At 38.8% G+C, this 22,791-nt stretch overlaps 1 protein-coding gene across 2 annotated transcripts in view; it reads right to left on the bottom strand.

Annotated features, from left to right (window-relative positions):
- Positions 1–22,791, bottom strand: part of RAPGEF6 (Rap guanine nucleotide exchange factor 6) — a 241,511-nt gene that overhangs the window by 185,299 nt on the left and 33,421 nt on the right. For both annotated transcript variants that reach the window (XM_024213334.2, XM_024213333.2), the window contains 3 exons: positions 5,376–5,446; positions 4,908–4,964; positions 1,060–1,143 (listed from right to left, as the gene is read on the bottom strand). In XM_024213334.2, the coding sequence (XP_024069102.1) occupies positions 1,060–1,143; positions 4,908–4,964; positions 5,376–5,446 (212 nt within the window). The remainder of the gene's footprint in view (positions 1–1,059; positions 1,144–4,907; positions 4,965–5,375; positions 5,447–22,791) is intronic.

Here is a 22,791-nt window from a genome sequence, read left to right as displayed (position 1 = left end):
TATACTGCTATAGATTTACACTGCTATTGTTTCACTATATTAGTAGGACAAGTTTTCACCCTTTTCTCCACACCCGACACACAGATTCCAAACATACAAGGAAATTAACAACTTCCATACAGAGCATCAGACACAGTCAAGTTGCTTCTTCATACAGAAGCCATTAATCTTAAATTCTACCTCCTCCTCCAGACTGGAAATCTGATGCTTTTCAACTACAATTCCTGAAGATGTATCATGAACCCAAATATGCCAGGTATGGCTTCATAACACAGTGAAGTAAAAATTCAGAATAGGGTTACCAGATAGCAACTGTGAAAAAACGGGACAGGGGTGGGGGGTAATAGGCGCCTATATAAGAAAAAGTCCCCAAAAACGCGATTGTCCCTTTAAAAACGGGACATCTGTTCACCCTAATTCAGAATGATATACAAGATCAAGCAGAATATCACAGGGCAGCCAGGTTTAACCCTAACCCTAAATCAGCTGTTATGCTCCAGTTTAAACAGGTCACCTAATGTTCATTGTGCTCCAAATTTGAAATGTAGTAAGACTTTTGTCATGTTTTCACTGTGACTGACACCAATCCTCTTTTACTTCATATAAAAATCACATATTGCTATTGACTATAATCCCAAATCACATGGAATAGACTATTACGCAGTCACATTTGTGAAGAGAAAAAGGACAATGTCAACTCATATAGTCCAAAATTTAGATTTTGTAAAAATAAGATTTTATTAAAGAGCCCAAAACAAAAACAAACTTTTCCCTAAATTTCAAATATAGTCAACAGGAGCCATTTTTAATTAAGAGTACCTCTGATGCAGTGTTTGCTATGTGAACTCTAACACACTGAGAACTAAAAAGGGAGCCTGGTAAATTGAAAGCTACAATTGATCTTCAATGTTTCATCTGAGAGAAAATTGAAAATAATTGAAAACTAAATTCTATTTTTAAGTTACTGAAAGTGAAAAAATTAAGGCAGTCTTTTTAACATATGCAAGGAAGTATATGTTGATTGTGTCCCTTTAAGCAGTTAAATTAACCTGTACATACCTGCATGGTGGTAAAAACATGGAGTCCTTCATAAGGACAGATCCAGAAAGAAGAATATACCAACATCTGGCAATAGTGTCTGAACTGTAGGAAAGAAAATCAAAATAACTGATATTGTCATCTATTTGAAAGCAATATAAAATATGTTATATAAGTTATCACTCTGGTACTGAAGCTCCACATTTTACCATACTGAAGATTTAGACTGTAGATTGAAGTCCAAGAGCATTGCTGATACACTGCCACAAATTAACATTTTATGAGTATTCATTTATATTGAAATGGAATGGCCTGTGCAGAATTTTAAGCTGAAATTAACTTTTACCCTAAACCTTAGAATATTTTGAGCCAATTTAAAAATGAATATTCAAAAATAAAATTATATTAACTTGTATTTAAAACATTTTCATCCCAAAGCATGTTACAACTACATATACAAGAATGATTTCACCCTGTACTAAAATTCTTTAGCATTTTAATAGTGCACAATAAGTTTAGGACAGGATGCGAGAAAAAAAAAAATATATCCCACAACAAACTATGGGATGAAATTAGATAAACTATTTAATTGTTCAAACAGGAGTTTAGCAAATACACTAGAACTAACATACCTAGCTATTTCTAAAGTGCCACCGGATTTTTAAATACCAATAGCAGTCAGATCTAATGTTTAAGTTCCCAGTGCTAGAGTGCTTGCCCTAGGATCAAGACCCCTCACAACATGAAGAGGAACTGGTCAGTACCAACTCCAAGGGAAGGATGCCATCTACTGCATCACCAATACCATGTCCATGAGCATGTCAGGTTTTCTTCATGTGTCATCTAAATACATTTGAAAAATATATTTTGGAGGCGCGTGCACACGCACACACTTTTAATGTGAGCTATGTGGTCCAATTCTGTAGGTACTTCTGAAAATCTCAACCAATATATTTGTACAACCACTTAATTTTCAGAGTTACTAATATACTTATTTGCAGTGTTGTTGTAGCTGCATTGATCCCAGGATATTAGAGAGACAAGGTGGGTGAGGTAATATCTTTCTTGCACCAGCAGAAATTGGTCCAATAAGACAAGCTTTCAAACTGTGATGCTTTGGGAATCACTGAGACCAGTAAGGGGTTCTATCACCAACTTGCTTGTAACTTTGGGTGTCTTAATGCTATATTGCTATGGTGGCTCGGAGCTCTGCCACCAGTAGTCAGCCTACTGGCGTGGATTGCACCCTCAGCAAGTTTGCCAGGTGACACTAAACTGGGAGGAGTGGTAGATACGCTGTAAGGTAGGGATAGGGTTCAGAGTGACAAACAAATTGGAGGATTGGGCCAAAAGAAATCTGATGAGGTTCAACAAGGACAAGTGCAGAGTCCTGCACTTAGGACGGAAGAATCTCATGCACTGCTACAGACGGGGGACCGACTGGCTAAGCATCAATTCTGCAGAAAAGGACCTGGGGATTACAGTGGACAAGAAGCTGGATATGAGTCAACAGTGTGCCCCTGTTGCCAAGAAGACTAACGGCATTTTGGGCTGTATAAGTAGAAGCACTGCCAGCAAATCGAGGGACATGATCATTCCCCTCTATTCGGCATTGGTGAGGCCTCATTTGGAGTACTGTGTCCAGTTTTGGGCCCCACACTACAAGAAGGATGTGGAAAAATTGGAAAGAATCCAGCAGAGAGCAACAAAAATGATTACGGGGCCGGAGCACATGACTTGTGAGGAGAGGCTGAGGGAACTGGGATTATTTAGTCTGCAGAAGAGAAGAATGAGGGGGGATTTGATAGCTTCTTTCAACTACCTGAAAGGGGGTTCCAAAGAGGATTGAGTTCGGCTGTTCTCAGTGGCGGCAGATGACACAACAAGGAGCAATGGTCTCAAGTTGCAGTGGGGGAGGTCTAGGTTGGATATTAGGAAAAACTTTTTCACTAGGAGGGTGATGAAGCCCTGGAATGGGTTACCTAGGGAGGTGGTGGAATCTCCTTCCTTAGAGGTTTTTACGGTCAGGCTTGACAAAGCCCTGGCTGGGATGATTTAGTTGGGGATTGGTCCTGCTTTGAGCATGGGGTTGGACTAGATGACCTCCTGAGGTCCCTTCCAACCCTGATATTCTATGATAAAGATCTCAACCTTCCACCAGCCTAGTTACTCCTTGCACGGTGACCTCAACCACCCCCTCCGGTCCCAAGTACCCTCCAAATCCATCTCCCCGAGTTCTTAACCACCACACTCTCAGACTTTTTCCTTTCATCTCCCCCAAACGAATGAAACCTGTCCCCTATTATCAGTTCACTTTGGAGGGACACACTCCACAAAGTTTGCACACCAGAGACCTGCTTGTGGTAAAAATAAACACAAAGTTTATTTAATAGAAAAATCATGAGATTCAAAGATGAAATGGTAAGGAAAAGAAATACATACAAGTTATATAGAAAATAAACAAAGATGCAATCTCAGGCTTTACATTTCTATATTAGTTAGTTTCTCTTTTCTAATACAGATTTCCTATTGTCTCTGAACAGTTTCCTAGCATGTCCTGTCCTAGAGAGAGGATCCAATCTTTTGCAGACAGCACCTCTCTTAGATGTTGTCCCTCAGTTCCCCAATGTCCTTCACTTCAAACCCCTTCTCTTTTACGAGTTTGCAGTTTTTGAACTTTTTTCCCCAAGGTCACCTGAAGAAGAGCTCTGTGTAAGCTCTAAAGCTTGTCTCTCACCAAAAGAAGTTGGTCCAATAAAAGATATTACCTCACCCACCTTGTCTCTCAAATAGACTTTTAATTACTTTTGTCAACCTTAAATGTTGCAGTATTTTGTATTTACAATAACAGTAAGACAAAGTGTACATATATGACAATTTGTTGGTTTATTCTGTACCACTTCTGAATTATGGATGATTTTATGAAATTGTAACATGAAGTTACTATCATGGAAAGCCTGTATGTAGATGGATCACCCATGAGTTAGCAGGGCTGTGTCAGATATCTGCTAGGCTAGAGACAATGGTGAATGATAAGCACTCAACAATGGTCTTTTCAAAGTGAAACACACCTTGAGTCTATGGGATAGCTCTACTTGGTAAAAGATACTTCCTCCTCTTGTCTGATGGAGGTGGGGATTGGAAGTAAAGGAAAGTTACCAGGAGGCAGAACAAAAGAAGCAGGTGACCCCAGCAGGAGTCTATAAAGGGAGGGTGAGTGAGCCATTTTGCACCAGAGTAAGATGAGATTGGTTGCTGCAGGGCAGGGCAGGCAAGGGGATAGAGGACTCTGCCTGCCTACTTTCCTGAACCTCCAAGGTCTCACAAGGGAAGGACAAGCTAGGAAGTGACAGACATTTACAGTTTTGTATGATCTGTATTCTCCTGTGCTTTACGTGAGTAAGGATAAAAGAACATAAAGATGTTAGCCTTGGCAATGTGTGCATGTATTGTGTTGACTGCTTCACAACTACTGCATGCCCCTGAGTGAGTTAACACTGTAAATCTAAAAAAGCTTCACACATTTTGGGGTGAAGTTCTGGGAAAAGGGTGTATTTAATTAACAAGGAGTCTGAAGGTCAGTGCTGCACCCAGAGGGGTTCCAACACTCAAGGTGCAGATAGAAAGTCTGCACCCTAAGAGAGTGCACCTAGGGACCCTGAGATTAGGCAATGGACAAAAAGCTCCAGGAACTTGTAACAGCCTGGAAATCCAGAGCACAGAAGCTTGGATTCCCCTCACAACAATCCTAGTCGGTGATCAGGAGGGGGCACTCGTTAGGATCTGTGATGACACATATAATTTGACATGCAAGCAAGCACTAGATTTCTCCACTATGAGGGTGATGATTGTGGCTTAAATGTACTTACCAAAAAAGAACTTGGTTGCCCTTGTATCTTTCATAGCGAGCACTTGAAGACATTATTCTGAGAAAAATGACATTTTAATTTAGATTTTAAACTCTAAAAATGTTTTTAATCTATTAATCTTTCAGCAATATCACTTTCTTTAAGTATCAGTGGAAGTCATATGAAAGACTAGAAATTTGGCTTTGCTTCTTGAACCATAACTTCAAACTTAAATGAAATTTTCATTATCCAAATAGATAACACACAACATATTCTCTGAGTGTTTAAATCACTCCTACACACTGGGATTAACCATAGCAACAGTATAAGAACAGAGGTACTTCTGATGCATATTTTGTGCTGTTTTGTTTGCCTCTTATTTCATATGTGCGAAGATAATTGGAATACACATATTATTAGAGCATTTGCAACAGAAAGTTAAATAGGATATAATTTGTACTGGACTATGCTATCTCCCCGATCCTTTACCTTAGCTGATGTTCCCTGAGATGTGACAATATGTCCATTCCATGAAGATAAGAATAGATAGTATTTAAGTCCTGCAAACAAAAAGAAAATATCACTTATATGCAATTCAGATGTTAGGCGTATCTAATTTTCCCAATACTTGCCAAAATTATTATGCAATAATAATGTTAACATATTTAACAATGCTAAACATATTTTTGAACAAAAAAAATAGAATAGGAAACAGTTCAGGGCATAAGTAGGCCTGCAGAGCCAACCTACTCTAAGCAGTGGACACAATAAAACTGGTTTGCAACTAACACTTAAGTACTTCCATGGGCAAGATCCTGATGTGGTTTGTTAGTCATAACCTCTGCATGTACAGCATTTATATAGAAGCATAAACGCATATAGCTCTGTACAGTAAGCAGAAGACACCAAATAACAGTGCCTTGCATCCAAGGCCTTACATCACTACTTTAAAGTTGGGTATACTTATTTTACAGAAGAGGCACAGAGAAGTTGAGGAAGATGCTCACAAATCACATAGCATGCTAGTAACAGAGAGTCAGGACAGAATCCAAATAATGTACTCCCTTTGAAACATCTGAATGATTCTCCTTCATCAAACTGAAGTGTTGCATTTTGAGGCACTGCCTTCTCCTCCCATTTCTAGGACACTGGCTCCAAGACACTCCCAATCCTTGCCAGCACTGAAAGCAAGAGACCTGCTTACTGGGACTGAGCCTTTAGTCAAATGCTTGTCAACACAGACCACCACCAGAAAGGCAGCAGATTATCACCGAGTTATTTTTACTAAAGAATTAAACTCTATTTCTAGTAGTAACTCGAGGTAGTAAGCATTCAGCAAGTATTTCTTCAATTATCTTCATTAAACATACATATGTATACATCTGTGAAGCTAGAAGTACAATGTGCTGTTTGCAGCAGCTAATATATTTTTCAGCCACCAAATTAAAACATACTACCCCTAAAACATTTAAAAAAATTTACTTTAAAGATTGGACCTCACATGAGATATAGTTGTTTAAACCTCTCACTGCAAAAACTCTCTTTAGTCACAAAAATATTTGTGCTGATAGAGTAGACCACATGCTAAGGCAAAAAACACTAGAGCTATTCAGCATTTAATTTACTATCCAAAACAGGTGTGCGATTAGTTAGCATTGAACCCATGCATCATACAAGACACACAGAAGTGTAAAACTCTCACCAGCTTGAACATTTGAAAACATGTGTTCCTAAGTTTCCAGTGACAAGGGATGCTATTTCTGCAACATATGCAAATAAAGTATGAGTGTAGGCTTTGGAATTTACAGTAGTTTTTTTGAGAAATTTCTTGGCTTAGTACTCAGCTTCAGAAACATGGTGAATATGGATTCTGTTCCATAAAAAAGAAAGGTCATGGATGGTTTGTATGTGAGCTTTATTACAGTTTCAGATTCCTAATGCTATGAAAATTGCAAAAGTTACTGCTTGCTTAATAAGCTATCTAAAACTAAAGCATCAATCAATCAAAGGGCTTATTAGCATGATTTAAAGTTCCAATGGTGAATTGCTGCATATCAAATCTTAAGCAAAGCCCTTTTATTACAGGTTCTATTGTAAATATGTTCTTTCCACACAGAAATATTACAGTGATAGACATTTTTGTGATCGCAATAAGCGATGCATGTATTTTTCAGTTCAGAGTATGATGAAACATTACATCAATGTACTAGTTATAGAAAGTAATCTTTGAAGAAAATCAAGTGTAACTACTGAAAAAAAACAAGCCTTCAACCAAAATTTAAAAAATCTTCACGATATACTATAGGGCCACAGTTTATTTTAGCATCATTACTTGAAATACTGTAGTCACAGCTTTTGTACAAGAATGTGTCAAACAATATTACCTTATAACTGAATTTTTCTCCTCATATTTCACTACTTAATGTGTGTTTTCTAAAATCCCAAAAATAAAGTGTTGTAAGTAATCTTTGAAACTCAGAGCTTCCACTGCTTTTTAACAATTTGTAAAAACACATTCACTCTCTATTGACAAAGTAGTTTTGATCAGGACATGCAGGCAAATGAACATCACACACACAGGATGGATTTTAAGATGCAGGCTCCAACTTTATTTATTGAAAGCTGGGAGGCACATTACATGCCCCACCTGTCACGGTCTCATACCAGACATTTAACTAGATCTAGTGCAGCGTTCAGGACTCCCACCATACAACTAATAATTTTGTAGACCTGCTTGAGCCCACCCTCAGGAGTCCACTTGCTTCTAAATCCTTTCCACTTTCCCTGAATAGAGACAAAGGGTAGGGAGAGTTTCCCAGTTGAGGACTTCAGTGCGCAAAGACTTCATTTCTCATCTCTTCCCATAAATAAAAAGACCACCAGCACAATCCCAGGTCTCATTTACTTCTGGGAGCTGGTCCCTTTTATCCTTGGATGATACCAGCCACAAGTTTCAGAAAGCTAATACAGGGCTTGTTTACATGGAAAGTTAGTGCTAGGGTGGCCAGGTGCCACGTTTTCGACTGGAAAGTCCAGTCAAAAAGGGGACCTTACTGTGTCCGGTCAGATCTACTGACCGGACACTCAAAGTCACATTACTGCAGGCGGCGGAGGTGGGGAAGCACTGAGTCATAACCCATGCCAGCCCCTAGTCAGCCAGGGCCACCCCATACCTGTGTTGGGCAGCTACAGCTCCCAGCTCCAGCATGGCAGGAAGTCCCTCTTGACTTGGGCAGGGGGGGAAAGCAGCAAGCGATGGGGGGCAAGGGGGAGAAGAGGAATGGATGGGAGTGGAGCCTTGGGGGAAGAGGCAGAGGTGGTGCCTTGGGGGGGTGGGGGAGAAGAGGTGGTGCAGGGGAGGTTCCGGCACTCCAGCTGGAATGTCCAGTTTTTAAAATTGGCAACCCTAGTTAGTGCATGGCAAGCCATGGTGTGAATCTATAGTGCACTAACCTATCACATACTAACTAGCCATGAGGACCCTGCTACTGTGCACTAAAAGTTCCATAGTTAAATGTTGAATAGGAGTATGTTAAAGTGCACTGCAGAACTTTTAGTGCTCGGTATCAGGGTCCACATGACCAGTTACTGTGCGGCAAGCTAGTGAGCTGTAGATTCACACCCTGGCTATGTGCCAACTGTCCGTGTAGACAATCTCTCAATCTTATTTTTCCTAATATTACATCTTTTTAAGTGTTAATATTATAACATAACTGTGCCTCCATGATGCTGCAAGGAAGGCAAGAAAACACTCAGCAGCTCTGTGGGGATAGTGCATCCACAGTCTGGTCAACACTAGGAGCTGTGATGGGCTTGGGCATGCTCAGTGAGGATGCAATCTTTGGAGATTTGAGAGATTAAAACTGAAAGTCTGGACTGAGCATGTGCGAAATACAACTTTTTGGAGGCTTATAACCTGATCAAGTTTCGCAGGTTGTTATGAGGATGGCAAAAGGTACAACTCAGACAAAGACACCGTATTTCCTTACCAAATTTTAAGTCCCTGCTCCAAAGCTAAAACTATTCAAAGAAAAGGTTGCCAGTATTATTTTTAACATGGGCAAAACAATGTCTCCTCCTCTAGCCTTGTTCTCAGAAACAAGTAGGCCATTTTGGTTGAAGTTTTCTGGCGGGAAAAAGAGGCAGCCTGAGGCAGACACCTGGCATGGAAAATTTCAGACTAAATGGTTAAAGTTTCACAAAGTTATAAGAAACTAAAAACAGGGTCTTACGAGACGTGTCTGGCAACCTTACTACTACTAGCTCTGCCTATATAATCTGTAGACAGCTGTTGAAAACAGATGCTTAAAAAGTCATATTGGCTTGGTGGGAGCTAGGAGGCTAGTTATTTTTTATGAGTGCAAAGTCACAGTGACTGCACATACAAATGACCACTCAGACTGCTCATATGCATGGACACTTCTACTGATCTGGACCACTCCAGCCAGACCTTTAAATAGCCATTTTGTTTATATGCTTGAAGGAATAAAATCTGTTGTGCTCCTTCATTTTAAAAGTGACACAAGCACTGGGAAAACAAAGTATTAACTAACAATAGATAACTCCTAAAAAGAAACCTCCAGTTTAATTCAAAACCTATTTACATCAAGATATATGAATGTTAAAAGGATACTTATTTCCCTGTCGGCAATTTTTAAGATAGTGAGAATATGGTTTATGCCAATATTAAAAAGGGTCTACGTTTTCTGCAGTTTACAACTTTTGTGAGTAAAAGAATGCATGAGAGAGGCAGGTTTTCAGGGAAGTCCTAGTGAAAGATTGTCCGATAGGAAAGTTACCAAAGCAATTATACAATGCCAAGAGCAAAATGGCTGTATTTTAAAATTTAAGATGGCAAAGTTACTTAAGAATATTTTACAATCCTTCTATTCAAGAAGTCAGTCAAGGATTTTATTACACCTTCCTCACTAAACCTGGTTTAACTCTTGCACAGTAAGTACGTTCAAACTACACAGGAGGTCAGACAAGATTATCATAATGATCTCTTCTCAGGGTGGATAAAAATAAATGATTTCTTAAAAAAAAAATCAGATTTTTTTTATAAAATGCTTTTTGAGGGGAAAAACCTATCTAAATATAGTTTTAATCAAGATACATTATAGCTCAAAGATATCTCATCAGGGAATAGGGATTATAAATTCTAATTCTATAGTATGAGACAATATATTCATGTAATGTTTAAGAAAAGTTTTGTAAATGAGTTTCAATAGTTCATGGGTTAGGGACCAATCTTATGGAGTTCCAGGTGCTTCTGTATAGATTATTTAGGTTAATCTTTCTATTTACCCAATGGGACTCAATGCTCAGTCTAGAAGATACCATCAGAGATGCTTAATTTTGCAGTTCTCAAACTGTGGATGTGTCTCCAGAGATAACATGCTTATTAACAGCAAAAATGTTTTTAAATAAATAAATAAAATACAGAGGTGAGAAATAACAGACCTCAATCCTATTGTCCCTGTGACGTTGCAGTCTATATGATTTTATAAAAATATGCTAATAAGTGAATATAATGTAACTGGAATATGCTTCATGCAAAAGGTATCTTGTAAGGTATCATTACAAAGCTTATAATCTACTGAGTGTGATCATCCTATTTGTATAAATGTACCACTCTTGTATCTGAACCTAGAAATATGAAATATAACTGAGGGGTTATTGTAATTATGCAAAGTGTGGGCCACTAATGGTGGTTTGGAATCTTGATGACTCCCATTAACCAGGACAATTGACTGCAAATGGCTCTGTTTTACCTGCAAGTCTTCCTGTATGTGTGTGTGCTGGCAAGGGGTAATGAAGTCTTACAGTGACATGTGATCATGTCACCTGAACTGAAATCCATCTTTAACCTAGTGCTTTTCCATTGAGAAGGGGGGGGAGGTGGGAACCCAGAGGAACAAAGGATTCCCGCCTTATGCAAAAGATATATAAAGGGGTGGAACAGAAGCTATCATGAAGAATCCCCTAGCTACCACCTGAGCTGGAACAAGAGCTGTATCAGGGGAAAGAATTGTGCCCAGGCCTGGAAGGTGTCCAGTCTGAGGAAAAAACTTACTGAAGCATCTCTAAGGGTGAGATTATCTGTATTCAGTTTGACTAGACATAGATTTGCGTGTTTTATTTTATTTTGCTTGGTGACTTACTTTGTTCTGTCTGTTACTACTTGGAACCACTGAAATCCTACTTTCTGTATTTAATAAAATCACTTTTTACTTATTAATTAACTCAGAGTATGTGTTAATACCTGGGTGGGCAAACAGCTGTGCATCTCTCTCTATCAGTGTTATAGAGGGCGAACAATTTATGAGTTTACCCTGCATAAGCTTTATACAGGGTAAAATGGATTTATTTGGGTTTAGCCCCCATTGGGAGTTGGGCATCTGAGTGTTAAAGACAAGAACACCTCTGTTAGCTGCTTTCAGGTAAGCCTACAGCTGTTAGGGGACGTGATTCAGACCTGGGTCTGGGTTTGCAGCAGGCTAGCTAGTCTGGCTGAAACCAAGCAGGGCACTGAAGTCCTAAGCTGACGGGGCTGGAAAGCAGGGGCAGAAGTAGTCTTGGCACATCAGTTGGCAGCTCCCAAGGGGGGTTTTGTGATCCAACCCGTCACAGTCCCTCTGCAAATTTGTGTACACAGAGTCAATCCCTTCTCTCTAAAAGTGCAAAGTTTCAAAAAGTTCAATGAATAGAAGATTGTTGGGGACGGAACAGATCTGGACAAGGAGAAGTCTGGAGATAAATGTGAGAAGGGAGGGACAGGCAGTAGAAACAAAAGTCAAACTCTTTGAGCAGCATATTCCAGAAGTCTTGTGGTCTTTCTGAGTGTAGCCTTCATTGATTTGAGATCTACCATACAATTCTCTCACTAGAAGGGAAAACCTATAATGGCAGCAGGCTGTAAAAGAGACCCAGTTTGGGAATATGTTAATGAAGTTTCTCTACCTGTGGGTAAGACAGGCATGCGTGCAAAATGCAAACAGTGCAATAAAGAAATGCAAGGCCTGGTTGCCCGAATGAAACAACATCATGAGAAGTGTTCCTTCTCAGGAGGAAGCTAAGTTGAAGATGATGAAAGAAACATTATCTGAACATGCAGGATCTTTAGGTTGATAAACATTTTTATTTCATACTTTCTTAAGGACTGCCTGTTTTCCTTCTGGACTATTCTTGAATTCTCATGTTTGAGCAAAAAATATAGTTGTTACTCTGCGGTACTATCACTTTTGATGCAGTTGTGATAAAAAATAAATAGCTGAAATAGACAGATCTTTTTACAATTTCACCTTTAAAGTAGTACTGAGTGTCAGTGAATACAATGAGTAATACTAAATGAGCAGTATGGTAATAATAATTAAATAACTGCATTGACTTGTTTAGGAGAATCCATCCTCAACATACAGGATTCTGAAGACTATCCACCTTCAAGATCACCATCATTTTCTATAGTTTCAGAATTATCTGTCAATGATAGTGTTTCAGTCACATCATATATGTCACATAGCCACAGTATATCACCTGTAGCAAAAAGAAAAAAAAAATCTCCATCATCCAGAAACAACCATAGATAAATTTGTCATAAGAACCACCAGATTACAAAAAAGAGGTAATTGATGAAAAAATTGCCCCGTTTGTTTATGTAACAAACTCTCCTTTCCATATGATTGAGAACCCACACTTCATTAACATGGTTTTGTCATTAAGACCAAGATACAGTCTACCCAACAGAGCAGATGTTGCCGGCAAATTGCTGGATAAAGTGTATGAAAGAGAAAATGAGCAGTGTGCAAAAGGTCTAGAGAGTGAAATTGTTAACCTGAGTCTTGATGGGTGGAGTAATGTCCACAATGATCCTGTTGTATGTGCTTGTGTGACAAAAAAAGAGGGGAATGTCCTCCTTACAGAAACAATTGATACATCAGGAAATGCACACACAGCAGACTACTTACAAGAAGTAGCAGTAAAAGCTATAACAAACTGGGGGGGAAATTCAAAATGTCTAGCACTCAGCTTGGTCACAGACAATGCTGCAAATGTATCCAAGATTAGAAGAAATTTAGAAGAGAGTCCCAAGCTAATAACATACGATTGCAGTGCTCATTTGATGCACCTCCTAGCCAAAGACTTCAGTGTTCCAGAAGTAAAGGCTAATAATGTTGAAATTGCAAAATACTTCCATAACCACTTTGCAGCAGCTGCTCTGAGAAAAGTGGGAGGAACCAAGCTAACTCTCCCACAAGACGTGTGATGGAACTCAGTAGTGGACTGTTGTGAGCACTATATCAAGAACTGGCCTAATCTGATGACAGTTTGTGAACAAAATCATGAAAAAAAATAGATGGAACTGTCACAGCCAAAGTTCTCAACATTGGGCTTAAGAGAAATGTTGAACACATGCAGAGTACCCTGAAGCCTATTTCTGTAGTCTTGAACAAAATGCAGGGAAATAGCTGTTTTATTGTGTACGCTGTTGAAATTTGGAAGGAACTGAGTGAGATCTTAAAAAGAGAAATATGCAATGACAGAGTTAAATTACAAGCATTAAAAAAACGAATGGGACAAGTACTGTCTCCAGCTCATTTTCTTGCAAATATTCTCAATACTTGGTACCAGGGCCAAATCTTAACGGCTGAAGAAGAGGAGTTGGCTATGACATGGACATCCAGCAAATATCCCTCCATAATGCCAACTATAATAAACTTCAGAGCTAAGGGTGAACCATTCAAGAAATATATGTTTGCTGATGATGTTTTAGAGAAAATCACACCAGTGAACTGGTGGAAGTCACTTAAGCACTTGGATTCAGAGACTGTTGAAGTGATAATTTAACTTTTAACAGAAGTAGCTTCTTCTGCTGGTGCAGAAAGAGTATTTTCTTCCTTTGGACTAATTCATTCCAAATTGAGAAATCGTTTGGAACCTGAAAAAGTAGGAAAGCTTGTTTTTCTTTTCCAGATTATGAACAAACAGGAAAATGAAGGTGAAGACGACTGAGTTAGCTGCAGAAGCCAATATTTTAAGTTTCTCATGTTGACCAGGCTGACATAGTCGATTTAATTTTTGTGTTTTTAATATTTCATTTAAACTATTTTAGTTAACAATTTTAACAAAAACAAACCTGATTTTAAAAAACTTGAATGTTTAACTTAATTCAAAAATTCATATGCTTGTTTTGTTCAAATATTGTATGTTTGCTGTTGAAGAAAAAAATCCAGAATACATAACGTTGTTGTTTTAGTTAAAGAAAACAATTTAAATGTGTCTGGTGATGTTCTCCTAATACAGCATGGCAAGAAAATCCTCCAAATATTAAATGATTAACCTGTTGAATTGGAGATATTTATGAAGTCATTAGGAGGTGAACTATCTGCTTCAATTACCTTTGGTAAATGAAATAACCAAACAATCATTCATTTTCTGATATACACCTCTACCCCGATATAACGCGACCCGATATAACATAAATTCTGATATAACATGGTAAAGCAGTGCTCGGGGGGGGGAGGAGGGAGGGAAGAGAGCGCACTCCGGTGAATAAAAGCAAGTTTGATATAACGCGGTTTCACCATAACGCGATAAGATTTTTTGGCTCCCAAGGAGAGCGTTATATCGAGGTAGAGGTGTAGCTGTAAAACTAATCTGAAAAGTTTTCAAAATAAATCACTTTAAAAATGTATAGTGTGTACCTTCTAAAAATGAAACCTACATCTATTTCTGAGTTGTGAAGAATATGTATTAAGGTTATAACAACCAACAAGAATGCACTTTTAAGTAGAAATCCATGACTAAATTGAGTCTTCCTGACTAGTGATTTAAATCAGGATTTAAATCAAATCCAACTTGTCGTCTCTTCTGGCCTTGTACAATATGAAATAAATTGATCAGCTTTCTACCTCTCCCCCACTTTAAAAAATAGAAAAAGCCTGTGCCAAATTCAGCCTTGGTTCACACTGACGTGATCATACCTGTGTCCTGTTATAGCAGGGCTGAATTTGGCCAAAATGACTTGAGCATGTCCAGAAATGTATCATCGGTTTCTGTACGTATTCACTATCAGCAGTATCATAAATTAGTGTTTCAGGTGGACTAAAGATAAAAAGTGCATAGTATGTCAAGTGAATTGAACATTTTAATGGAATACTGCCAACTCATTTTTTAAAACAGTATTTTTAGTTGTTATGATTTGAGACTAAAGGGCTCAAGCATGTTTGTTTTCAGATCAGATTTAACCAAAAAAAAAAAAAGTTAAACTATTTAGGAAGTTTTAACAGATTTACAAATCATTGCCATGTAAATATCAGAAACAAAATGCTAATAATTAGAAGAAGTAAGCTATTTTTTGTTTACAGAAACATTCACTAATATAATCACTAAATCTCTATTTAACAGTGTTATATTACAGAATGAGCCTGCTTACACCATCCAGGATGTGTTTATTCTGGTGATTTTATTAAATTGAGTGAAACTACTGAGTCTACACATATTAATCAAACCCAGTATGTCTATCAAATGTTAATACTAAAAAAAAAAAAAAAACTGGACAGATTTATGTGCATAAAAATTCCAGTATATATGTACATTGTACGAGTATTGAATAAATGGTACCAACATTTTTAAGTATCTATTTATCCTCTGTCTTTTGCTGGGTAGGAAATTGATGGATTAATTTTTCTGTAACAAAAGCCTCCCTTATTTATGGAGCCAATCCTCTAGTTCTGGACTGTTTTTCTTTTGACACACTCATTTTCTGATACCTATTCCTTTGCAGCTATGGAAACTGACGACATCCTAAATATTTGCTGTTCATGTGCATCAATATGACAACAGTAGCATACTCATACACTGCTCGGGAAGCCACACTCACCCCCTTTCATTCACACTAAGAAAGAGGATGTGAGAAGAGCAGCTGTTCAACTTGGTTTGTTAAAGGGAATATGAGTAAATATATTGTTATTTAATCATATTGATATTAGAACATTAAGTGCCTCCTGCATTTATGTATTCCTATTTGCACTACAGCCTAATCCTAATCCCACCACCAGCCACCAATCTTCACCTTTCTTTAAACTAAAACAGCTTCACCCACACCCAAAAAATCCCCAATAGAGTTCTCCATTCATCCAATCCATGCAAATCCTCCTACAAAAGATCCGACAGACAGAACTTTAGGATCGTTTCCTGCTCTTCCAATTCAACCCCTAGACAACAGTCCCACACACCACAGCATTTTGGAGAATTTAATGCTTATTATGGAGTTTTATTGTTTCTCTTTCCACAATGACCTACAACATGTGCTTTAAAACAAAACGCAGCATAGTCCCTGCCCCAATAACTTTGGTCTAAAAAGGCAAAGCAGAGAGAGGATAGAGAAAACAGGTATCTGATGACAAACTTCCATGTCCCAATAATACAATGTTTTTACTATTTTTCCTGGTAAGTACTCCACAATTCTGTCACAGCCAGCCAGTTAGGTTCTTGTAAGCATCATGGTAAAACTGGGTCATTAGAAGACATATGAGTGTGGAAAATTTAACAGCCTAGCTCAGGAAGGTGTTCTGTATGAGGGGCTGCAGAGGAGACACAGGAGAAAGTACAGTGATTCTAGTGGGCTAAGCAAAAAAGTGGGGCGTTGCAAAATGGACAGGATCACCACACAGATTCAAGGCCAGGGAAGAGTAATGCACGTCTTTGATCCTGCTATAATTGGCTCTCTTTTCTTTTCCCTGACCCCCACACTGGATGCACGCTTTAGGTCAAAAATATCCTTCCATAGTTTGTCCTCACAGAAAAGCCCAGATCTGGAATGCTTCTGTGGGCCATCCTGCACATGCATCGTCTCAGGCAAGTATATATAACTTCAAACACCAATCTAGGATGTTCATGTGAGGATTTTCCCATTCCACCACTAGGCCTCCCCACACAAAAAAATTAATGGAAAAGTAAAGCATTACACATACAGACAAAAAGACAGCTTACAGGAAAGGGATTCTAAGTTTACCGTCAAATAGTATCATTTGACAGTACTTTGATATAGGGCATTCATACTATACATCTTCTATAAACACTGGTTATTAACAAGGATTACTATTGTGTGAACTTCCACTGCATTTGCCAATGCCTTTAATCCTAGTTTGGAATGGAATGGAAAATACTATTAATTCCCAACTCCACATTCTGTCTTGGCAATTTCTCAGCAGAGTATAATATACCAACTGTGCAAAAAGTCTTGTTTTGTTTAAACGTACGCTATCAAGCACCTAAAGGATAGCATTCTGATGCATTTACTTGGGTCTTAAATCTGAAACAAGGATCTCCAGAAGTGAGAGACTTGTGTATTTCATCTAGTAAAACAAAACAAAAAAATCCACCAAACAGACCCAAAATTGTCATCTTGTATCTTGAACAGGGTAATTTTCTTGGTGCCCAGCTGATAAGCTGCACTGGGAAATAAAAAAGTACATAAGACTTCCTTAGAAAGTCATACATGTTGTATACTGAAAACATCAAATCATCATGTGACAAAGCTGAGCTATAACAGACTAACCTGAAGAGATAAGAGTTTTGTGCAATTCCTGAGTACTCTGGCTTTGTATTGTGCATCTTTAAGTATGTTCTGAAGCTTTTGGCTACCTACATATAGTTCTGTATGGTTCAATATTTTTTTTTAAGTTCCTTAAGTTAATTTGCTAAGACTAAAACCAGCCAAGGTCTGCACCTGATTGTAAACCACTCTTTTCCAGTTTGTACTTAAATTAAGCTTTAAACATCCTCCTCCACCACTGAATAAATATTCCACCTGGCAAAATATAAATAAAAAACAAAAAACCCTCAAGAAGTTTAAAATTAGGTTTTTACTCGTTATAAACACAAAGGTAATAAAGTTTTTATGTCAGATTGAAGGCAATCTTCTAATAGTTCTACTTATGATTAAGATTATAAAGGAATATACCAGTGGTCGGCAACGTTCAGCACGTGGCTCGCCAGGATAAGCACCCTAGCGGGCCAGGCCAGTTTATTTACCTGCTGACGCGGCAGGTTCGGCCGATCGCAGCCCCCACTCGCCGTGGTTCGCCGTCCCGGTCCAATGGGGACGGCGGGAAGCGGCACGGGCCGAGGGATGTGCTGGCCGCGGCTTCCCGCCGCCCCCGTTGGCCCGGGACGGCGAACTGCAGCAAGTGGGGGCCGCGATCAGCCGAACCTGCCACGTCAGCAGGTAAATAAACTGGCCCGGCCCGCTAGGGTGCTTACCCTGGCGAGCCGCGTGCCGAACATTGCCGACCCCTGGAATATACCTTTAAAGTAAATGTTTTTCATTGAACAGTTAATTTGGCATAAGTTATGGAAAAACAACCTGATAAACTCATTTTTAAATGTAAGTTTTCTGTTATAAAAAGGCTTTTAACCTGTATACTTTAGGAATTAATAGGTTCTTGCCTGAGGGATCTCCTGCTGATGGGCTTGGTTACGAACCAGGCATCTGTCTTAATTGTTTCCATTCACAACACACACACACACACACACACACACACACACAAAATAACATGACATGAGTCTAGGAAGGCAAAGCAGACTTGCTTCCACAGACCTCAGATCCAGCTCACAGCTAGAAAAAAAAAAGTTTGCCTTAAGGGTAACTAAACTCTTCCCATTCTCCCAATCCTCCTGTACTAGGAGAAAGAGTAGTGCCAGGTCAAAATGGGGAGTGGGGAGAAGAGGGGAGGTGAAGCTAATGACACCAATGCTTAAATACCACTGCAACAGGAACATTACATCATTCCTACAGTTGTACAGATGACTACATCAGCTCAAAGGGAGACTTACCCAGGAGTGAAGATAAGATAATATTTGACAGAAACAGTTTTAACAATCAGGAATGACCCTGCAAAACTACAAATTGTCCCTTCATTACAACTCCATATGAGATGATTTGATTGGTAAAGGTGGTCTTAGAGTAACAGTGGAAAAGATAGTTCACTCCAGTATTCAAGTTCCTGCAGATATCACTTCTCACAGGCAACTTCAGATGAGGCTACCAGATCCACCCTAGACTTTATCTCATTGTTTGAATAAAGAGATCCAAGCATCCCATCTTCTCACAAAATCTCTTTCAAGAGCTATGCTTTGCATTGCACTTATTTCTGCAGGTTTGAGGTGTCACGTCATGCCCCCAAAACATCACACATTCTTGTCCTGCTGTCTGTACAGGTCAACAGCTGCAAAGACCAGATAGCCATATGTACAAGTAATAGGTCAACCACTTAGAGAGCTAGTTCAGCACCTCCCTGCTCCTTGGAGGGGTGATTGAACCCACGTGGGAAACTTCACCCCACTGGCTGTCTCTCTTACTGCTGCTCTGATTTGCCAGGCACCACATGCAACTGTGAAGCTGAGCCATCTGTCCCTTTCATCCCACCCTCCTACCCTGCCACTGAGGGCCAAGCCAAACAATCTGCTGAAGCTCACACATCCCAGCACCAGTTCGGAAATGGTTGCAGCTGGGAAACAGGACCAAGAGCTGCCTGGAATCCTACCACTACCTTATTTAGGTACCCGACAAATAAAAGGTTAATGGATGAATGAGGCAAAACATTTTTTCAAGGTGGTTCAACTGTAGGACAATATCCCTCATTTCAGAGGCATCTCACACATTTCATCTTTAGACTGTTGAGAGAAGTGTGCCTGCAGAGATGAGACCACCACCTATACTAGGGTAGAGCAGGAAGATGAGAGGAAACTAAGTTAGCCCTTCATATCTTCTCAGTATCATTGCACATCAACAGTGTAATGACTCTGACCTATGTTGACTAGGCTACTAGTTAAAAGTCAATGCTGTTCACCGCACATTCCATAGGCCTTCCACTTAGTTGTATTTGTAGCCTACTTACTCATAGGCTACTACAAGCTAGAAGTGTTTACAGAGATCAGTCACTACTCTTTCCCTAAAAATTCTTTCATTTTAAAGAATCAACTGTTTCTTTGATGTGAGTAACATGAGAAATTATTGGCATGCCATGGAGTAGGAAGGTTAATCTATAGAATGTGTCCATTGGGATTGTGAATTTATTTTCTTGCTTTTGCTACAGTATTTTGAATATATTGGATCTACAGGCTCCAACTTCTGCCTTAATTAAAGCAATAAGTTCATAAAAGGCAATGGTTTATAGTCAGTTAAACATTCCCCCCACCCCACACATACACACACCCCAACGCGTTGGGTGTATGCAAACATTGCTGTCAATGTTGAATCATTTCTGCTGATGAAATTAAATTTTACGTACGTTATTTTGATGAGTTTCCACCAGTAACGTCATGTATAACACTTTTTTTAAAATAGCCTCTTATAACAGAACTCAAACAATACATTTGTCAGGAGGTTACATGTTAATACAAGTTACTAATACAGGTGGCTCTTGGTTTTTTTACTATGTATTTAGGAAGTATTAAAAGGTTTACAAATCATTGCCTTGTAAGTATCAGAAATAAAACAATTGTTACAACAGTGAGCTTTTGTTTAAAGAGACATTATATAGTAAATAGACATCAATCTATATATCAGGTGTTACCATATTACAAAGTAAGCATCATTACACCACCTATGACATGTTATTAAGTTGAGTGAAATCTCTAACACATATCTAACAGAAGAGGCATGTCTAGCGAATGTTAATATTAAAACTGGACAGGTGTGCTTTTTTTCTTTTCCAGATGAATGTACTTTTTCTGAATATTAAATAAACAGTAATCAAATATCTAAGTATGTATTTGTCCTCCATCTATGATTCTGGGTATGTAATTGGTATTTAAATTCTTCTGTAACAACCTCCCAGGTTTTTTTTAAACCATTCCTCTATAGTTGGACTATTTTCCTTTTTTCAATGAGATGCTCTCAGTACCCTAGTAGCTACTACTGGAAGATGAGAGATTAGTTCTTCGTTTCCTTTTGTGTGACCATTTCTGCTGGAAGCCCCAGGAGGCTAACCAAAGGATCACTTGGTAACAAATATTCAACAAATTTGCGATATTTGTTTATGAATTCCATCCCAATACTCTCCAACAACAGGATATGTCCATCATATTTGCATAAAGTCTACTTTCACCACAACTTCTCCGACATTTAACCCCATTCAATCTATATATCATTTTTAACCTGACAGGTGTGAGGTACCATTGAAACAGTATCTTAAAGAAATTTTCTTTCATCATACTACGGACAGATGGCTGGTCCACTTTTTTAGATCAAACCCCCTTCCATCTAGCGTAATTTGTCTATCCAGATTCTTTTCCCATCATGTCATATATGGACTTATTTTTTGGTTAGGAAAGTTGTCTGCAAAAAGATTTATGTGAATTGGTTATAATTTCTTTTATTCCTAATTGCGCAGACGCCATCACTTCTATAAAAGTTAGCTTTCTGTATAAAATTTTTTTCTAGAAAGCTGAGAAACCATGGGAGGATGGATTTAATCACATTTCTACTCAATTGATCCATCTATAGATTAATCACAGGTTAGGTGGCCACCTAGTGGAAATAGATAGTATGTTTTTGGAAATTCAATGTAGTTTCATACTAACAAGCTGTTCTACAGAAAATCTTTATTCACATTAATGGACATCAGTTTCATTTATACAGTTTTTATAAAACTGAAAACAAGATTGGGAATTTTTATAATATGTACAATTCAATTTCAAAAAATAATGCTAGTTAAACAAACCAGGCTGATAATCTTAAGAGTCCTAGTTAGGGCTGCTGATTTGTCATGGCATTTTTTTCCACTAACAAAAAAAAAAAAAAAAAAAAGAAGAAGAAGAGGAACCACAATAAATTTACTAAATTTACCATGACTGCTTACTGATTTCCAATTTAAAAATGGAGCCCTCCGTGATCCACCCAGGGGATACTACCCATCTGCAGCAGCAGCATCCTCCATCCCAGCACTGCAACCCTAATCCTGCCCAGTGAGAAGGGGAGACCAGGATTAGGGGTTGGAAGATGAGCCCATCTTGGTGCACTGCACTCACTGTGGGCAGCAGCTGCTGTTGCCCGCGAGGCTCGGCCTGCCTGGCACCCCACTCCAGGCATTACAACCTAGCCCACGGAGGCACAGTACTACTCAGGTTTCTCTGTCTCTTTCACGCACAAAACAGGAGCCATCATTGCCCAAGGTGAGTGCTGCGTAGCAGGGCAGGAAAGGCTTGTTGTCCTGCGTCTTTTTCCTCACCTGGCCTCCCCTCCACACTGGGCTGGCAATTCATCAGACACCATTTGGAAAAAAAAAAAAAAATCAGACAGGAAAAAAAAAAGTCAGGGACAAACAGGAAAAAAAAATTACAGTAACTGTGACTTCTCCCTCACCTCCTATGGAAAACATGCAGCCCTAATCATAGTAGAAAGGGTACCAAGAACACCAAAATGAAAAAAAAATAGCATAAAAGAAAGTAAAGCTCTATCACTACAAAAGGGAGTATATCAAAATGCAACAACATCATTATTGGAAACACACTAAATAGCTAGTCAGTTTTAAACAATTTCCCCACAACCCCACCCTATTAGCCTATCCTCCCATCTCTACTCCATTCCTTTACAACACCCTCTTTGGATACTCCTCCCTTCCCAAAACAACTGAAATCCACCTAGGGCTGGGGTTGGGGGGAGGAAAGACAGCCACATACATCTATGTGAACTTTATCAGATTTTTTTTCCCCTATGTTCTGTACTTTCCTCACTCTAAAATTAAAAACCTGCTATTTCTATTATCTTATTTCAAATGTTACATCCATGTACATGCTTCAGTCTATGAAAACTAGTCTAAAAAAATTAATGGAGATGTTACTGGAACTTGAGGGCTTTTATTATACCAGTTAGGCTCATCAAGAAACAGAAGTTACA

The sequence above is a fragment of the Terrapene carolina genome, unplaced genomic scaffold (genome assembly GCF_002925995.2).
Source record: "Terrapene carolina triunguis isolate 2854851 unplaced genomic scaffold, T_m_triunguis-2.0 Scaffold629, whole genome shotgun sequence".
Lineage (NCBI taxonomy): Eukaryota > Metazoa > Chordata > Testudines > Emydidae > Terrapene > Terrapene triunguis.
This window is presented reverse-complemented; position numbering and strand designations above follow the sequence as displayed.